Genomic DNA, 20,080 nt, shown 5'->3' on the forward strand with positions numbered 1-20,080 from the left:
AGAATCAAGCAGAACCCAGCCAGCCTATGCTGTTAGAATGCCAAGGAGATGGAGATTTTTGGACCCAAAACAATTTTGGGACTGCAATAATGACACATGACTTCAGATGAAATTAATGCAAAAGTGCTCACCAAATAATACAGCAAATTACAACATTGTGGCCCTGTGTTGTCATCCTTATCGTTTTTATTATTACTGGTCTTCACTTTCTCCTCTTCCTCCTCCTTCTCCTCCAATTCCTTCTCCCCGGCTTCTCCTTTTCCTTCGGGTTCCAAGAGCTTCACCCCTTCTGTGTTCCTGCTGGTTCACCGCGGGGCTCAGTGCAATGCCACACATCTCCTCTGGAGGGCGGGCTTCCCCGGCCTGGAGAACCCTTTTTCGAAAAATGCTGGAAGTTTGGGAAATAATGTCGTCTCACCTCTGAAGGTTGTTTTTTCAAAGAATATCCCACTTAGTTCACTCAGTTTCATAAATTCCTTCTATTATAGATCTGTGAGTTAATTTTCTTTTCGTTTTTGTTAGGGTTTCAGGGTTTTTCTTCAGTGATTGAATGGACCACGTAGAACAGCTGACGGCTGCGCGGGGGCCGCGCTGCGCGGCGGCGGGTGACGAGGTCGGGGTTCACGCACGCGCTGGAGTTCTGGGTACGACGCCTGATCACGAAGCGTCCCTGGGCAGCTGAAACTGCTGCTGGTCATTCTGAGCTTCCTTGTCCTCATTTCTAAAATGGTCGTAAGTGATACGACGGTGGTTTTGTAGAGATGACACTCTACATCTTAAAACAGAGTAATCATGAATAAATGTGAGGTTTCATCCGTCTGTCCATGAAACCGATCATCGCTCAACAATGACCACGAGCTTGCCCTCTGGTGAGGCCCTGGGCTGTGTGCCACAAATTCAGTTGTAGGAACAGGTTAGACCAGGACCTTGTTCTTGGGGAGCGTACCTCCTACAGTGGGGACAAAACAAGCCTGCAATTGAACAGGTGACCTTAGAAACTGATTGCTGTGTAAAGAACAAATGTTCACTAGGGGCAGCGCCCTGTACAGAGCCCAGGCAAGCTGTAGGAGGAGGGACTTCGCAGTCTGAACGAGTGGACTGTGATGTTCAGGGGAAGATGGGAGGAACAGTGTTCTAGGCAGAGGGAACAGCAAGTATGGAGGCCCTGAGAGCAGATGGTACCTGGCAAGGTCTAAGGAAAGCAAGGAAAACGTGCCTCTTGGTGTTGAGGGACAGGACAGCCTCATGGGGTAGAAAAGCCACATCAGCGTATGCAGGGATGATGTGAAGGTAATAGGAACAAAAGAAGCAAAGCTGGCTTAGGTTAAAAAAAAAAAAAGAAAGGGACAAGAGAGCCAGAGAGATGAATTAATTACCCATAAGTACATTATTTGCTCTCTGGGTTATTTGGGACTCATTTCTTTCCACCACTCAGGTGGAGCATAAGTTGCCAAAGAACAATATTGATTTAGGAAGATGCTAGAAGTAGACAAGAAGGCTGTGATCCTATGTGTGCATTTTCACCTGGCTGACCATTGCTGGCGACCTTCGTTCCAAAGGCAAGTCAAGTACAGTGGGAGCTGCGTCCTCAGCCAAGACTGATGTGGGCTCTGCGTGGTGCCCCGGTGGTATGGACCTGCCCTGTTAGCTGCTGGGATGCTGGACCCTTCAGAGGTGTCTCACTCAGCAAAACCAGCCAACTAAACAAGCAAAAATCCCCACATTATGCACGTGGTGCCCAGAATAAAGAGGAGTGTGTTCTTTACCTCCTTGGTTTTCTTTACAGAAGATGAGGATCATCTGCAGTTGAATCTAATAACAACTCACTGCACGAAAGACTCATTAGTGAGCCAGCATTTACGAGGAGAAATAGAAGAAACCAAAAGGTTAGAATGCTTATGTTGCTGGCCTGACTCTCTTTGCTTTCCACAAAAGGACTTCGACTCAGGCTCCCAAATCAAGTTCAGAAACTAGAGGAAAATGAAGGGTTCAGTTCCGGTGTTTGGGGGACATTTACTGCTCACCTACTATAATAAGCCATGGTGTAGAGGTGAATTACCCACACATTTTACCCTGAATACCTTGTGTCTTGGGGGGCAGATAAGGCACACAGTAAGAGAATTACAATTGGCTTCTCATTCATACAAGACCTGAAATACACTCATGCGGATGTTTTGGTCATTTGAGGCCATGTCGTGCTTCATAAAGTAATAACCTCAGTGAGAGCCATTTCTTCCTAGTGATTTGTGCATTGGCACAAAACCGACAAAGGAGTTATTTTGAAATTTGGATGGTCTTTAAGTTATTTTTAATTGTAAATCACTGATATGGATCAGCCCTGCAGTACTTGGGGACAAGATACCCTATATATTCTTTTATTCCCTCATTGTGTAACACTGGGTCTACGCCTCAGCTCCAGGGCTGTTGGGACATTAATCTGAGGCATGGTTTTGGGAGGTGAACCTCTTCTCCTTAAGATCACGCTGCACTCTGGAATGTGGGTAGGGAGGTACTTAGCCAGGCCAGAAACTCTGAAAGCCCTGCTCTTGGAGACATGTGAGATGTCCATTGTTCACTGTACCCAGGCCATTCCTCGACCAGACGCCTCCCTGGCCTCGGGCTAAGCCTGATGTGGTGATTTCACAGCTGTGTCTCTTTGTACGACAGGAATGATCCGAGCATTGTCATGAAGCCTGAATGAGCCACTACATGTAAGTCCTCAGAACAGCACTGGGCACAGAATATGGGCAGTCTACAGGCCAGCTGCTAGTGATTAATTTTATAAAATTGAGGAAGGTGTCAGGGTAAACCCTGAAAGGTGACTATCACCTTACAACCCACTGAAAGCTCTGCTCCTGCTTTATACTCTCTAAAAGATCTACAGATAACCATGTTCAGACCCGAGCTGGAAAATCAAGCACTGTATTTTGATCCATACTGACTTGATATTTTTCTGACTCCTTCTTGGAAAAGTTTTCTTGAGATACAATTTGCATATACCATCTCTCTCAAACATATTCCACCCACTGTTGGGTTATTAATTATCTCAGTCAGTACCCAGCCCCAATCTGGGTTTCCTTATTTTCAAAACTCAATAAGGCATGAACGGCAAACAGTTACACGGCACCTACTCAATGCAAGGCACTGGCGACAACCTCTTTTAATTTTCACAACAACCCAATGAGTAGGAAGATAATGAAACTGATTGGCCAAACTGGGATACTTGGAGGATGAGTGAGGTCACTAAATGGCTGGAATGCCAGGACAGCAACATCACCAGAATTCCCCTGAGGAAACTGCCATGTGGGATCTCCCTCCCCAGGAGGTGGTCACATCGTTTCTGCCCAGACAGTGGCTCAAGAAATCCCCGAATCTGAGGATCTCCCTTCCCAAGACTGTGCGGCTCTCCGCGTACAGCTCTCCTGCCACCTCCAGGACCTAATGCTTTGGCCCTTTTCCCCCTGGCATGCTCCTTGGTGGCACAGCCTGTGCACCTCTGGTCTTTGTGTGATGACAGTGACATAGTAGGTGCTGAATTAGTTGTTGTGTAACTGCTTATGTCCCATGTTTTATTCTTAGGTCCATTTAGAAAGAGAAGGTCATTTAAATTCGAATTGCTAATTAAGGCAGGGATCAAGCCCAGCACTAAAACTGGGCACCAGAATGTCATCCTGGTACTACCACCATCTCTTTTTGTCCCTGAATGAGAACTTTGGAGTCACAACTGGGAGAGGGCAGCTGACGAGAGGAGGAAGTTGGCACCCATGCCATCCAGGGACTGGGCCCCTTTTTCTCTCTTCCCCAGAAGTAGCCATTACTTTGGCCCAATCTAACCCAGATCCATCTAATGACTTCGGGCAGGGAGGCAGATTTGGAAGCCAAGCCAGGATTGAGTGTCAACTCCAGCTAACTCTCCTTGGCTCATTCACCAAAACCCTGAAGTTTATACAACTTGACATTTCCAAAAAATATGTGGCTTAATGTTTCATCCCTGTACACACGTGACAGTTCATAGAGTTTCTTAGATATCTATGTCATTATCTTCTCCATTCAGTTGGTAATTTTCTCTTTACTTCATGCCCACATCGTTGTTAACTGTAGTCATTTTCTTGCTAACTTGTGAACCTCTGGTCTTTAGAGCATTACAAGGGGCACATGGGAGAACTGATAGAAAGAAATCCAGGACAGTGATTTTCCACGGGGGCTGATTTACTCCCTCCTTCTACCCACACTTGTGACATTTGTCTACGTCTAGAGATGTTTTGGTGTCCCTGCAGGGTGAGTGATGTGTTATTAGCATCAAGTGGGTAGAGACCGGGGGTTCTGTTAAACAGCCTGTGATGTTCAGGATAGCCCCTCAAAAAGGAAGTCTTCAGCCTCAAATGTCAAAGCCATGGTTGAGGAAACCAGTGCTAGAGAAATATCTAAAAGCATTTGCCCTTGTGGTGTGTAATCTCCTGGTGGCAGTTACCAGCAGGAGTGTGGGCATCTGTGTCCTCTCTGCAGAGCCTGGCTTCACTCCCGACTTTGCTCAGGCTTGTCCGCACCTCCTGGAGGGCTTTACTTTCCCTTTTCTGTTACCCCCATCCTCTTTGTCCTTCAAGGTCAGATTCGAACATCCCCTCCTCATAAGGTCGTCTTCCTTCACAGAGAATGCACAGCTCAGGAGCACTTTGTTCTTTGTTGAATTTCTAAAGGAATTTCTTTAATTTCTCTGATAGACCCTCATTGTCAGGGAAGGAGACAGACCAGTGACTCCTAGATACCGGCTGATGCCTAGAGCTACTCGGGACATACTCCACCTTCCTCTGTTGTCATAGCGACTCCTGGCAGCAGCTGTGAAACCTGATGCTAAGAGGAGACTTGGAGAGATTAAGCATTTTGTTCAAGGTTAAAGTGCTGGTAAGTGGCAGAGCCATGATTCACATCCAGATCTTACTGTGTTATGCTGTTCTGAAACCCAGATCACAGACAAGGGGTGAGGCTTCGGGGGTGGGCGTGGGGGCAACACTGAAAATCGCCCTGCAATGGTTTGTTTTAAGAGTTCCAGAGTATTGGAAATTGACAAAAATAAGCCCTGGGTTTTTGGGGGCAGGGGGGCTGGTTCACAAGTAAAGGATGAGGGTTGGATTCTGACCTGTTCACTGCCCTCCCTCCAATGAAGTTCACTTAGTTCAGAAAAGGGTACTCGCTAGGGCTCATGCCAGTCTATTTAGAAATGGTTCTCACCTTCATAGCAGCAAAGGGCCAGAGAGACCAGAAGGACAGACAGGGACAGCCAGAAGGACAGCCAGGGACAGCCTCACGGCTTCTTGTGCTTTCAGATTTCAGCTTCAGCTGATGATGGACAATTAGGAGTTGGAGGCAGGGGCTTGGGGAGCCCAGGGCTACTTGTACCTGGATAGCCTCCCAAATAGACACGTGGCAGGTCACAAGACCTGGCTTCCAGCCCTCCCGTCCTCACTCAGGGCTGACTGCACCACCCATCAGTGTCACAGACCCCCATGACCTGGTCAGATTACCCATGTACAGGCATTGCTGGCACCACACGCCTCTCCTTTAAAGCAAAAACCAGGTTGTTCTACTAATGTGTAATCAGTTCATTGGTGTCAGGCCCACCAGAATTTAGCTGCGAATTGCAGGAGGCAGTGTTTGGTTTTACTGATCTTTACTTAGCAGAGCGCCCAGCTCAGAGAAGAGAATAAGCAAATATCCCCTGAATAAATGAATGAATTAACAAACCCCTACCCTTGGTTAGGGTGCATTGTTACTGTAAAACGACGCCTGCTATGCCAAGCTCCCCTTTGGGCGGTTGAGGGAGAAAGGTCAGGAGCGTGGGACAACAGTGAAAGAAATCAGTAGTTTTCAGTATCTCAAGAGAAGACTGCAAAGTGCAAGACTTGTCTCTCCAACCATGAATTTCCTCACAAATGTTTCCAAAATATATCGGAAGAGATTTCAAATCAAATCAAGCTGCAAACTGATAACAAGAAGCCTCTTTTTAGTTTTACACATCAAATAGAAGGAGCACACTTCTGAGTCATCAGGGTACCGGCAGCAGAGTCAGGCTCGCCCTCCCCCCTCCCCAACCACAACAGACTGCTCTGCGGAAACACAGAGAGAGGCACGGAAATTTTCAGTCAGTCTGGGTATACGGAGGGGCATATTGGGGGCCACAGGGGATATGCAGGATTTTGACATGAAGAAACGTTTGGAGGAGGAATCCTGAGGGAAGACAAGGCAGCGTAAACCCTGAGGCTTGTTGGGAACAACAGGGGTCCAGGTCGCCCGACGCATGCCACAGCGCCTGGTGGAAGAGGGAAGGCTTTGTGACTTGAGACAGGAAGGCAAAATCCAGGAGAGATTCCATTTTTCATTTGGGGTGATGGCAGCAGAACGGGTAGGTGAGCTGAGTCACACCTAGGCCTGCTTTCCTGGCACTTGCATGAGTTCAGATCTCAAGCCAAAATCACATGAAGTTTCACAACCCATTAGGATGGCTACTGTTAAAAAAAATTAAAAAGGGATAGAGAGAGAGAGAAAGGGAAAGAAAATAGTAAGTGTTGGTAAGGATGTGGAGAAACAGGAACACTTGTGCATTTTTGATGGGAATGTAAAATGGTGCAGCCATTAAGGAGAAGAGTGTAGAGGCCCCCTCAAAAATTAAAAATAGAATTACTATATGATCAATCAAGTTCATCTCTGAGTGTATATGCAAAAGAATTGAAAGCAGGGTCTCAAACTCGTATTTGCACACCCGTGTTCATAACAGCATTATTCATAACAGCCACGAGGTGCAAGCAGCCTAAGGGTCCACTGATAGCTGAATGGATAAGCAAAATGTGCTACATACATGCAGTGAAATATTATTCTTATTTAGCATTATAATGTCAGGAAATTCTGCCACATGCTACAACATGGACGGATCATAAGGACAGTACACCAAGTGAAATAAGGCAATCATAAAAAGACAAATACTGTATAGCCCACTTATGTGAGGTCTCTAGAGTAGTGAAACTCATAGAAACAGAGAATAGAATGGTGGGGGAGGGAAATGTGATGGCCAATAAAAATCGAGTGATCTAAATAACAGTGAACTGGTTATATCTGGAAACAGCATTGTGAGAGTCCATATAGGTCCTCTGGGATGCAAAAGCTTCTATAGCTACTAATAACAGTGGTGATAAAAGGAGCAGCAACTATTGTTTGATTGCTGGCTATGGCCAGATAATGGGCAAACATATCTTATCCTATTCAGTCATTGCTACAAATCTACAGGCTGTTACGTTCTCATTTTAACAGCTGAGTACTAATTTGTGCATGCACGAACGTAAGGGGTCTATCGGCATTCTCTATGCTTTGCTCAATTTGCCTGTGAACTAGAACTGCTCTAAAAAAAGTGAAGACTATTAGAAAAGAGAAACATTTTGTTAAACATATTCTTTTCAAACCAAGAAAATAGTCAGGTAAAAAAATAAATCAATGAATTAATCACTATATATAGCTAAAGGATCAGCTATCAGGGAAATCTAAAATAATCTACTGAAAACATCTATTAGACCTGATAAAAGTTCATTATGTAACTGGATTTCAGATCAGCATATAAACATCAATCAGTTTCCTATTCACCTGCCATTACTATTATATGACATCATGGAAAACAATGATACCATTGGAAACAGAAACAACAGCAGCAAAAAAAATATATGAAAATATCCATAAGTGGAAATATGTAAACTTTTAGGGATAAAATAATGAAACTTCAATCACAGATATAAAAGGGAGTCTATAAAAATGGAAGCAAACACCTTGTTCCTGTAAGAAATATTAGAAAATTGAAAGAAGTCAACTACTGTCAAATAATTCTACAGATTCAATGCTACCCCCACCAGAATCCTTACAGCATAGTTGTGAGCTCTGTTTTGAATTCTAAAATACTGTTTGGATGATTCAGCATTATAATTTTTTCATTTATTCAGCAGAGGGGAGGAGGCTGACTTTGGGCCCAGAGCCGGGGGGCTCAGGGTCAGCTCTGGCAGTTTCTGCTGTGGGATTTAGGCACGGTGCTCGCGCTCCCAGCCTCGCTTTCCTCTTCTGTAAAATGAGGGTGATATAATGGCCCCCACCACATAGATTTGTGTTAGGATAAGTGAACTCATGCAGGAATAATGTCCAGCACAGTGTGGGCCAGGAAATGTCGGTTATTCCACGTCTGTAATGAAAAGGAGGAATATGTGTAAGATGTCAAACAGAGTAAATCACCTCTTTCCCAAGATCAAATAAACTGAACCGAACGGTCTCTGCCAGTGAGGAATGTTTGCTCATCCTAAGTGCTAACAAAGGGTGCTGCAGAATTTGGCTCTGGTTCCACTGAGAATTCGCTCAGTTAAAATATTACTTTTTGATAGTTCATTTTTCCATCTAAGTGACTGTCCGTGTGAATTTAAAACCCTAAATACTGAACATTGGAACTGAGAGTAGAGGAGCCTGGTTGGTGGGGAGAGATATTATTTACCCCCAAGCCCCTCAGGGTCGCTGGGCTCCTGTCCTCAGCACTGGGCGCACGTGTCCTTTTTGGCTGGGGTTGAAATCTCAGGGCTTCTCCAGGATTTAAATCTCTAACTCGTTAAAATGTACACGGGGGATAGAAACATTTAAGACATCACTTCTGGATCGTAATGTCCACAATACACTTCTGCAATAAATGCATCACACGCTCCCGGGATGCCCGAGCCTCATTCCCAGGAAGGCTGGGTCTGCCCACCCAGACTCATTTTGCCTCAGTAATACAATTTTGACTTTCTGTTTGATAACTTCGACCTAATAAAAATGTCGCCCTGATAGGTTCACTAGAAGAACAGCTGTCACGTTCACCCAGATCCACCTGCCACTGACTTACTCCAGTACACAGTCTCTCTGGGGGAATTCTACAGAAAAAGACTATGACCAAGAGCCTCAACTTATCAGACAAATTTTCCCACGATATGCAAAGTCTTAAACATCTGACTACAACCATACATCTCACCCTCACCCCAGAGCTCTGGCAACATCAAACACAAATCTAGCGGCAAACCAAGGACTAAATAAATGACGCGGAAGAAGCCGAAGGGGCCTAGAGCTCTGTCAGTGACACAGTAAACACGCAGGCTGCAAGGCCAGGTGCTGACCGCTCTCCTTGGCCATCCCCACAGTCAGTAAGGCGTGTGGTGTCCCTGGGGTACACTCTCCTCATTGTAAGTGGGCCCCACATGTGAATGAGAAACAAAGTCAGCAAGTCACAGGCCCATGGAACAGGGCGGTGTGTGTGTGTGTGTGTGTGGTTGGTTTAATAGCTGCAAACACGTAGGATGATGACCATCAGATTTTTCTCCATCTTTAGCCTGGGGGGAAAGCATCAACCCTTTGGCATCAACAGGTTGAAGAGATTTATTGATGAATTTTGGAAGAACTGCACGAAGAAGGAAGCCGGATAACCTCAGGACTTGTGAGATGGGCCAGGAAGCTGAGCAGCTGAAGAGCCTCAAGAACATTTGTGTATTAAGTTTGTTTACCATGTTGTGGGCAACAAGCCACCAGTGGTTAGCAGTTATTAACTCTTCTGAGGATCAGACAATAGGCCTCCAACTGGCTGAAAATATGAAGATTCTGTAGTTTACAGTGATGTGCCAGAAAGGGTCCTTCTTAGTCCCAGAGTTGCTCTGTCCTACTCATCTGTCTATTGCTAGAACTGAGCGCCTGCGAGTCACATATCCCAGACTGAGTTACGGGCTGCCTTCCCGTTAGTGTCTCCGCTGGAAGGCACCGATGGGAGACTGGAGGCGGGAAGAGGGCAGAAGTCACGACTCAGCCTTTGACATCACTTCTTGCGGCGGCTGAGCAGCAGGGTGTATAGCACCCCAAGACCCCGGGATCGGCACCGTGCACTGGGGTGGCCTGGGTTCTTGCTCAGGCAGCTTGGTTCCAACGACAGCAACCTCGGCGGCCAGGGGTCTGGGCAGCACCATTTCCCTTCTTCTCTTCCAGTTCCAGGAGTGGCGGTGTCTTTCTGCAGTTTCTAATCAGTGGGCATCCTTCGTATCTCCCTATTTTGCTTTCCAGCATTTTCACCACCTTTATTACCAATTCTCCCTGTTCAGTATACCTAGAATGTTTTCTACTTCCTTTATTGATAAACTACGTGATAAATGTTGGAAACAGACTATTTATAGCTTTGTGATTATATGCATGGAAATTCATTACCTGCAGAATGACAAAGGGGAGAGAGAAGCCCCACCACGGGCAAGACTGTGGTCACTCTGACGGCCAGTTAGAGACAAAGTTGAGGTGTCAACACACTGGACGGCCCTAATGTTTCACCTTCTCCAGACAGATACTCTGACATCTTCAACAGCATGTGTCCAATGCCATTACCAATACTCAGACATTTTATTCATCCATGGCTCATTTGATAATTGATACTATATTATATTCTGTGATGTTGCATTATCTCTGCTTCATCAGCTGACCTTGTAACTTAATGTAGCTAAAGAAAATCAGTTGTATGAAGATTTACTTCTGTCTTCTGTGGTGAAACACTGCATAGTGAGCAAAGACGGAGGGGCCTGGGGTGAGGGAGCTGTCCCGTGCTGGGTATGCCCTTCTACTCTCATCCTTTCCTAGTTTCTGCTTCAATAATTATTCAAGTCCTACCTTAAACTTTAACTTCTCTGTTGCGTGCAAGCTCCTCACTTTAAAGGCGTTTTCTCCTGCAGCTGGACTTGAGTGTTCACTAGGTTTCTTTCCCAGTAGATTTCATCCCATCCACTCTCTATCGACCAGGAATTCTTAAGCACTTCTAATCAAATGTTGTCGCTTTGTTTTCTCCACCACAGCTGTTGAGTTTACTCCTTATTCTTCTGTGTTGTTTTAATATCATTTTTATTGTTTGGGGGGATTTTGAAAGAGGACGGGCAGAGATTAAACTTGTTTTCACTCTGTGGTCTTGATCCAGTCTCAGGTATATTTGATTTTTCTTGTCAGTTGCTTTGACTGACAGATAACTGGGCTGATCACGGTTTGTGGAAGCAAACAGAAGTTGTTGTGCCTGCAAGAACAGACCCATAGACCATTGGAACAGATTAGAGAGCCCTGATATAAACCCAACCATATATGGTCAATTAATATATGATAATGGAGCCATGGACAGACAATGGGGAAATGAAAGCCTCTTCAACAGCTGGTGTTGGCAAAACTAGACAGCTACATGCAAGAGAATGAAACTGGATTATTCTTTAACCCCATACACAAAAGTAAACTCGAAATGGATCAAAGACCTGAATGTAAGTCATGAAACCATAAAACTCTTAGAAGACAACATAGGCAAAAATCTCTTGAATATAAGCATGAGCAACTTCTTCCTGAACGCATCTCCTCGAGCATGGGAAACAAAAGCAAAAATGAACTCATGGGACTACATCAAACTAAAAAGCTTCTGTATGGCAAAAGATACCATCAACAGAACAAAGAGGCATCCTCCAGTATGGGAGAATGAATTTGTAAATGGCATATCCAACAAGGGGTTAACATCCAAAATATATAAAGGACTTACACATCTCAACACCCAAAAATCAAAGAAACTGATTAACAAATGGGCAGAGGATATGAAGAGACAGTTCTCCAAAGAAGAAATTCAGATGGCCAACAGACACATGAAAAGATGCTTCACATCACTAATCATAAGGGAAATGCAAATTAAAACCACAATGAGATATCACCTCACACCAGTAAGGATGGCCAGCATCAAAAAGACTAAGAACAACAAATGCTGGCAAGTATGCAGAGAGAGGGGAACCCTCATACACTGCTGTTGGGAATGTAAGCTAGTTCAACCATTGTGGAAAGCAATATGGAGGTTCCTCAAAAAGCTAAAAATAGAAATACCACTTGACCCGGGACTCCCACTCCTAGGAATTTACCCTAAGAATGCAGGATCCCAGTTTGAAAAATACATATGCAGGCCTATGTTTATCACAGCACTTTTTACAATAGCCAAGATATGGAAGCAACCTAAGTGTCCATCAGTAGATGAATGGATAAAGAATATGTGGTACATATACACAATGGAATACTATTCAGCCATAAGAAAGGAACAAATCTTACCATTTGCAACAACATGGATGGAGCTGGAGGATATTATGCTCAGTGAAATTTGCCAGGCAGAGAAAGACAAGTGCCAAATGATTTCTCTCATTTGTGGAGTATAACAATGAAGCAAAACTGAAGGAACAAAATAGCAGCAGATTCAGAGCCTCCAAGAGGGGACTAGTGGTTACAAAAGGGGAGGGGTGTGGGAGGGCGGATGGGAAGGGAAGGAGAAGTGGATTGAGGGGTATTATGTTTAGTACACATGGTGTGGGGGATCACGGGGAGAACAGTGTAGCCCAGAGAAGGCACATAGTGGATCTGTGGCATCTTGCGGCACTGATGGACAGTGACTGCATTGGGGTATGGGTGGGGACTTGATAATACGGGTAAATGTAGTAATCACATTGTTTTTTCATGTGAAACCTTCATAAGAGTGTATATTAATAATACCTTAATAAAAAATAAAAATATATATATTCCATTGTGTGTATGTAGCACGTGTTCTTTACCCATTCACCTATTGATAGACACTTCGGTTGCTTCTATGTCTTGGCTATTGCAAACAGTGTGGTGGTAAACATAGGGGTGCATATATCTTTTCGAATCGGGGATTTTGTTTTCTTCAGGTAAATTCCTAAGAGTGAAATTACTGGGTCTAATGGTACTTCTATTTTTATTTTTTTGAGGAATCTCCATGCTGCTTTCCACAGCGTATGCACCAATTTGCAGTCCCACCAACAGTGTAGGAGGTTTCCTATTTCTCCACACCCTAGCCAGCATTTATTATTTCTTGTCTTAGTCTGGATAGTGGCCATTCTAACTGGTGTAAGGTGGTATCATTGTGGTTTTAATTTGCATTTCCCTGATGATTAGTGACATGGAGCATGTTTTCATGTGCCTGTTGACCGTTTGTATTTCTTCTTTGGAGAAGTGTCTGTTCAGGTCCCCCACCCATTTTTTGATTGGCTTATTGATTTTTGGGTGCTGAGGCATATGAGTTGTTTATACATTTTGGATGTTAACCCCTTATCAGATGAGTTGTTTATGAATATATTCTGCCATACTGTGGAATGTCTTTTTGTTACACTGATGGTGTCCTTCGCCATTTGATGTAGCCCCATTTGTTCATTTTTTATTGTTTCCCTTGCCTGAGGAGATGTGTTCAGGAAAAAGTTGCTCATGATTTTAAAAAATTTTTATTTTGGTATCATTAATCTACAACTACATGAGGAACATTATGTTTACTAGACTTCCCCCATCACCAAGTCCCTCAACAAACCCCATTACAGTCACTGGCCGTCAGCGTAGTAAGATGCTGTAAAATCACTACTTGTCTTCTCTGTGTTGCACAGCCCTCCCTGTGCCCCCCCACATTATACATGCTAATCGTAATGCCCCCTTTCTTTCCCTTCCCCTTATCACTCCCTTCCCACCCATCCTCCCCAGTCCCTTTCCCTTTGGTAACTGTTAGTCCATTCTTGGGTTCTGTGAGTCTGCTGCTGTTTTGTTCCTTCAGTTTTCCTTTGTTCTTATACTCCACATATGAGTGAAATCATTTGGTACTTGTCTTTTTTGCCTGGCTTATTTCACTGAGCATAATACCCTCTAGCACCATCCATGTTGTTGCAAATGGTAGGATTTGTTTTCTTCTTACGGCTGAATAATGTTCCATTGTGTATATGTACCACGTCTTCTTTATCCATTCATCTACTGATGGACACTTAGGTTGCTTCCATTTCTTGGCTATTGTAAATAGTGCTGCGATAAACATAGGGGTGCATATGTCTTTTTGAAACTGGGATCCTGCATTCTTAGGGTAAATTCTTAGAAGTGCAATTCCTGGGTCAAATGGTATTTCTATTTTGAGCTTTTTGAGGAACTTCCATATCGCTTTCCACAATGGTTGAACTAATTTACATTCCCACCAGCAGTGTAGGAGGGTTCCCCTTTCTCCACAACCTCGCCAACATTTGTTGTTTGTCTTTTGGTTGGTGGCCATCCTTACTGGTGTGAGGTGATGTATCATTGTGGTTTTAATTTGCATTTCTCTGATGACTAGCAATGTGGAGAATCTTTTCATGTGTCTGTTGGCCATCTGAATTTCTTCTTTGGAGAACTGTCTGTTCAGCTCCTCTGTCCATTTCTTAATTGAATTATTTGCTTTTTGTTTGTTGAGGTGCATGAGCTCTTTATATAATTTGGATGTCAACCCCTTATCGGATATGTCATTTATGAATATGTTCTCCCAGACTGTAGGATGTCTTTTTGTTCTACTGATGGTGTCCTTTGCTGTACAGAAGCTTTTCAGTTTGATATAGACCCACTTGTTCATTTTTGCTTTTGTTTCCCTTGCCCGGGGAGATATGTTCATGAAGAAGTTCCTCATATTTATGTGCAAGAGATTTTTGCATATGCTTTTTTCTAAGAGTTTTATGGTTTCATTACTTACATTCAGGTCTTTGATACATTTTGAGTTTACTTTTGTGTATGGGGTTAGACAATAATCCCGTCTCATTCTCTTGCATGTAGCTGTCTGGTTTTGCCAACACCAGCTATTGAAGAGGCTGTCATTTCCCCATTGTATGTCCATGGCTTTTATTGTATACTAGTTTACCATATATGTTTGGGTTTAAAACTGGACTCTCTATTCTGTTCCACTGGTCTATGGGTCTGGTCTTGTGGCAGTACCAAATTGTCTTGATTACTGTGGATTTGTAGTAGAGCTTGAAGTCAGGGAGCATAATTCCCTCTGCTTTATTCTTCCTTCTCAGGATTGCTTTGGCTGTTTGGGGTCTTTTGTGGTTTTATATGAACTTTAGAACTATTTGCTCTAGTTTATTGAAGAATGCTTTTGGTATTTTCCTCTTACTTTTAAATGCCCCCACTGGGGCCTTCCCCTCCCACGCTGCTCCTCACTGGGTCCTGCAGAGAAGTCTGCTACAAAGAGACCCCAGAGGTTGGGCTCCTCTGGATCCCACACTCCTGCCAAGCCTACTGCATCTGCCACTGCTGGGAGGCTCCCAATCCAAAAGGCACTCCCTGCTCTGCGGCTGTTTCTGTCATGTTACGAACATGTCGTTTCTTCTTTCTAACGAACAGTAGTGGGGACTGTTCACGAGAAGGCTGAGTACAGCTTGTCATCTACACTAACCATATTTTGACCTCAGTGTGGGCATTTCTCTCATCATTCTGACCTCAACTGAACCCAACCCAACCCAACATTCAGATACTTATTGATCAAGGCAACAAAACGAGTAACAGACTGCAGAATTTTTCCATGTCTACATCTAACTGATGAAGCTCAGCCTCCACACGAGGAAACTGGACTTTACCTCCAAGCTAGCATCCAGCACACGCTCCTCCTAGGGCAGGACTTCAGGGCAGGTCAGTGACACTGGTGTCATCACAGTCGGTTCCAAAGTGCAGCTTGCCGCACTTCACGGCCGCCCAGGGCATGCATTCAGACGTCCACTTTACTGTCCAGTCCCCTGCTTTGCTGACCAAGATGACACCACCTAAACCTTTGAGCTTTGACTTCATATAACCCAACGACATGTCAGCAGCCTCTTCTAATGTCTTTCCTGAAAACAAGGAAAAGTTGAGAAAACACGTTATTGGAGGGAATTGATGTGAAGGTCACCTGCAGCGTGAAAAAGCAGAGCTAGGTAACAAAGACTTGGCAAATGGCTTCTGCTTGAATGCCTCAAAGGGGAGCCCCCTCCTGCCTCTGAGACAGGGCCTGGCATCAGCCTAAGTGGAGTCGCCTTTTCTCCTGCAGCCGGGCTCCGAGGCTCTCCACTGCCCCCCAGATACACAAGGCAGACTTATTCTAAATGCTCCTCCCCAGATCCTAACAGGAGTCAAACAGTGTGAATGACCTGAGAGCATCCTCTGGAGCTAACAAGTAGACGGATGCACTTCTGCACCTACTCGCAAATACTCCTAGTCATGCATCTTCGGACATTGTGAATGTGTTCTGTGTACCTTGTTCTACGTGGAAGAGAGCGAGCCTGGCCAGATTCACCTTCAGGATGCTTTCCCCATGCCCCGTCGTTGAAATGGCTCCAATGTCATTGTCGGCATAACCTCCAGATCCTGCTCAGAAAAAGTGTTGGTTCTGAGCAGCAGCAGTCAAGAAATTCAAACATGTCTTACAAGTCTACTGCGGTATCAATATTATATCCCAAAGAGTGTCAAAGTGTAGACAATGGTCAGTAGCCATGACCTTGGGATGCAAAGGTAGGCCAGAAATCAGGATGCAGGGAGCCTTGGGGCGAGGCCTGACCTCTCATGAAGCAGCCACAGGACTGCCTCTCCTTTGTCCCAAAGCTCATCTTTGGGTGTGCATAGGGTGAAACACATACAACCACCCCACCGCACCACTCACCCAACCCTGGGACCAGGCAGTGTGCTTCAATGTTAATGCCCTTCCATGCCACTAAAATCGAGTAACTGCAAACTTAAATTCTCAGTTTCCTTAGTTTCTTAATCTGAGCTCATGCCCGGGAAGAGGTTTCATGTACTTAGTGCTTTGGGAGTAAGTCTGAAGAAGTCGAAATGGGGGCTACAGAGAAAGAAGGAGGAGGCATCATGGGGTAGCCTGGGGGCAACTTAAGCAGCCCCATCTTCCTCCCCACGTCATCCCAAAGACACGCACCCCAGGACACACCAGGTGCCCACCAGACACAAACACCTCAAAGTGGTGCCCTCCAAAACCATTCCAGCCTGCTGTACTCCCAGGCTCTGTGGCTGCTGCCAGGAAGGAGGCAAATGGAGAAAGGAGGGCAGGGAGTGAGAACGAGAGCTTGAGGACAGCAGGGAGGGAGGCAGGAGTCACCCACCAAGCCCACCTATGCAGGGCGAGTCCCCGACGCGGCCCACCATCTTGTTTACGAGGCCCCCGGTGGAGGTTGCATAAGCCACGTTTCCTTCGCTGTCCAAGGCAACAGCACCCACAGTTCCCAAGTTTCTGCCAAAAGAAAACAGAAAAAAGTCACTCCCCCAAGTCATGATGCGGCTTCATACCACTTAAATACCCACATTGTGTGTTCACAGCAAACGGGACACCTTTTCATTTCAACATTCGTGACTCACAGGAATAGCAAAGGAAGCCTGTTTGCTCTGCTCAATAGGTCAGATTGCCAGGCCTTCCTTTAAACCTCAGCTTTGGAGTACATCCAATCCAGCACCATTTTCCAGCTCTGGGACTTGACAGTTTTATTCTCGAGGTTGCCTTTCCCCCAACTATAAAATGGGGACAAAAAAAATGGAGTGCATCTCAGACTTCAGCGTGCATCAGGATCCCTGAGCCCACCCCGGACGTCCTGAGCTGGAAGGTACAGGGCGGGACCCAGCATCCCGCATTTCTGACAACCTTCCACGAAATGCAGATGCTGCCCATCCAGACTCTGTTGCCCGTTTCGCGGTGCTTGCTGTAAAGATGAAATAAGTTAGTTTTGCCCCTAACAGTTGATTATAAACTTTCAAGTAGAAAGGTTGAAGAAAGTGTAGAGGAACAACCATACACCCACTACCCCGATTCTATAATGGACTATATTTGAGGCCTTATTGTAAGTGCCAGGACAGCTGTGAGCTACACAAAGTCCCTTCTCCCGAGGAGCCTACATTTGGGGCAGAGGCTAACGGCAATCAGTTTCAGGTTCTCGTTTTATACAGCAACAAAGATGCTGACAGCTGCAGCAGCGTGCGGGAGGGATGACAGGAGCACTGATTGACACAGGGCCTCCTGGAAGGGGGTGAGGTTGCTGGGGAGAAGGCTCTGGAAGCAGGCATGATTGCTACATTCATGGAGCTTCAAGGAGGCCATTGTGGATGGAGAGAATAGAGCAAGGGAGAGGGTGAGGGAACCCTGACGGGCAGGGTGACCGAATGTCTTGGTTCCCCAGGACAGGCCTGTCATATGCCTGTTGCCCTTTTGCTCTCAAAATTAAGTTCCAGTTTGAACATTACTTAAAGGGCTTCGTAAGGGCTTTTTATTCTGAGTAAGATGGGAAGACCCTGGAGAGTCTGAGCTGAGAAATGCCACAATATGAGTTAAGGTTTAAAACAACCATTCTTCTCACTACCCCAACTCACCAGTGCTCCATGCTACTAGAACAATCCATGAGGGTGGCTAGAATGAGACAGTCAGGTGTGGGCACAGGTACACAGAAGCTGGAATCTCACCCATTACTGCTGGAAGTGTAGATGGGTGAAACCCCTTTGGAAGACCAGTTGGCAGCATCTACCAGAGCTGACTCAGCAATTACTCTCCTGCATTTCTGTCCCACAGAAACGTGAAGATATGTTCACCAAAAAAGTGTACAAAAATGTTCATAGCAATACTGTTTGTAATAATAGCAAACTGAAAACGACACATATGTCCACCAAAGGCAGAATAAACCGTGATACATGCACGTAGTGGAGTACTATACTGCCATGAGAATGAGCTAGTGCTATATGCAACACATGGGTGCGTCTCAGAAATGTAATGGCGAAAGAAATACAAAACATGAAGCAAAATTCTTAAGAAACTCTAGGTGGCTCTATGTCTCAGGGTGGAGAATACCTTCTAAGTTTCTAGTCTTACATATTATACTGACGAGGCAGACGCATATTTGATTACAAATAAAACTACCCATTCATATGGCAAAATAGAAGCAAAATAGAAAATAAGCAAAATAGAAGCAAGATTAAAAACAGACTTGGAAAAATTATTTTAATGGAGAAATCTTGAGATCCGAAGGGGACAAAATTGCTGAAGAGGAGTAACTATCATAGGACAAAAGAAGGCAAATTCACAGAAAGGAATGACAAACCCATAAACAAACACAAAATCCCCAAACGTGTTAATAGTCAGGGAAGAGCAAATGAGAACAGAAAAATCGTCCTTCTTGTAAGGTTGGAGGCACCGGAGGGAGGGCTGAGCACGTCGGACAATGATGACGTGCCAAAGTACCTGGCTGCTGCCCCCTCCCAACCTGAAAAATGTGCCTTAGGCTAGCCAATCCTCGCGCCACTGTAAATCTAAGCTCTGCCTCCCCCTACCTTGTTTAAAAACTCCCCGCCTGTCTGGTTGCGCGCGACTTCCCCAGCCTGTATTATCGCAGACTGTTGAACCTCGCCCGGGATTGCACTCAAATAAACTGCCTGGCCTTTTGTTGCCTCTCATCGCCTGCTTATTTCGGTTAGAATTTATCTTACACTTCTCACTTTAGAGAATGAAAGAGGGGCTCTCTGTCACGGCTGTGCCAGGTCCACCCCAACATCTGCAAGAGTTGAGGCAAGAATACAAATGCAAATGGAGGCCCACACACCCTTTGTTTAATATTTACCAGTTATCGTATGTTCTACTCTCTTAGTGGGATAAAAGTACCTTGAAAAATATTGTAATAATACAGTTTTCACATGACTGAAAGTTGACCAACTATCAATGCTGACTTGATTACTACTGTGCACATCTGGGTCCTTGGTTGACCAGCTGGTGATGGCTGGATGCATGAAAAAAGACACACACACACACACACACACATAACTCATAAATTATGTATTCATTCCATAAAATTAACTTGCCTTGCCTTCAAGGGGCAGTATGCTCTTATAATCAACATTTCCATACAACATGCATTCTACTAAGTGCCAAATAAGACAACCTTTCTTGAATCAAGGTGGATCTTAGCAAGTTTTAAATTTTCATTTGGAGAAGGTTTGCTCTGCTGAGGCAGTAGCAACTGAAATAATCAATACAATTCTTAGAGCAATATTTAGGTTTGGAAATGAATCGTGATTTTGACGTTACCACAGTCAAATGCTATATGGGGTTACATGGTATACTTACCACAGAAGACACTGCCAAATGTTTAAATTTGATCATATAAATCACAATCACTTATCACCATCATTTTTATCATCTAATGTTAGATCCCTGTGGAATATCTTCTTTCACATTGTGATGCTG

The 20,080-nt window shown here is 44.7% G+C and overlaps 1 protein-coding gene across 5 annotated transcripts in view; it reads right to left on the minus strand.

The window, feature by feature from the left end:
* Positions 1-5,984: 5,984 nt before the first annotated feature.
* The window catches only part of LOC118932320 (isoaspartyl peptidase/L-asparaginase-like), a 39,579-nt gene continuing 25,483 nt past the window's right edge, over positions 5,985-20,080 (minus strand). Inside the window, exons 5-8 of one of the 5 annotated variants that reach the window (XM_036925748.2) lie at positions 16,974-17,092; positions 16,108-16,218; positions 15,456-15,704; positions 5,985-6,500 (exon numbers count right to left, since the gene is read on the minus strand). In XM_036925748.2, coding sequence (XP_036781643.2) covers positions 15,499-15,704; positions 16,108-16,218; positions 16,974-17,092 — 436 coding nt within the window. In that variant the 3' untranslated portion in view covers positions 5,985-6,500; positions 15,456-15,498. Of the gene's footprint in view, positions 6,504-8,050; positions 8,213-15,026; positions 15,705-16,107; positions 16,219-16,973; positions 17,093-20,080 lie in introns of those variants that run through there. The other 4 variants (XM_036925739.2, XM_057506994.1, XM_057506995.1 and 1 more) reach the window with 4 other exon arrangements.

Source organism: Manis pentadactyla, chromosome 9, assembly GCF_030020395.1.
Source record: "Manis pentadactyla isolate mManPen7 chromosome 9, mManPen7.hap1, whole genome shotgun sequence".
NCBI classification, from domain to species: domain Eukaryota; kingdom Metazoa; phylum Chordata; class Mammalia; order Pholidota; family Manidae; genus Manis; species Manis pentadactyla.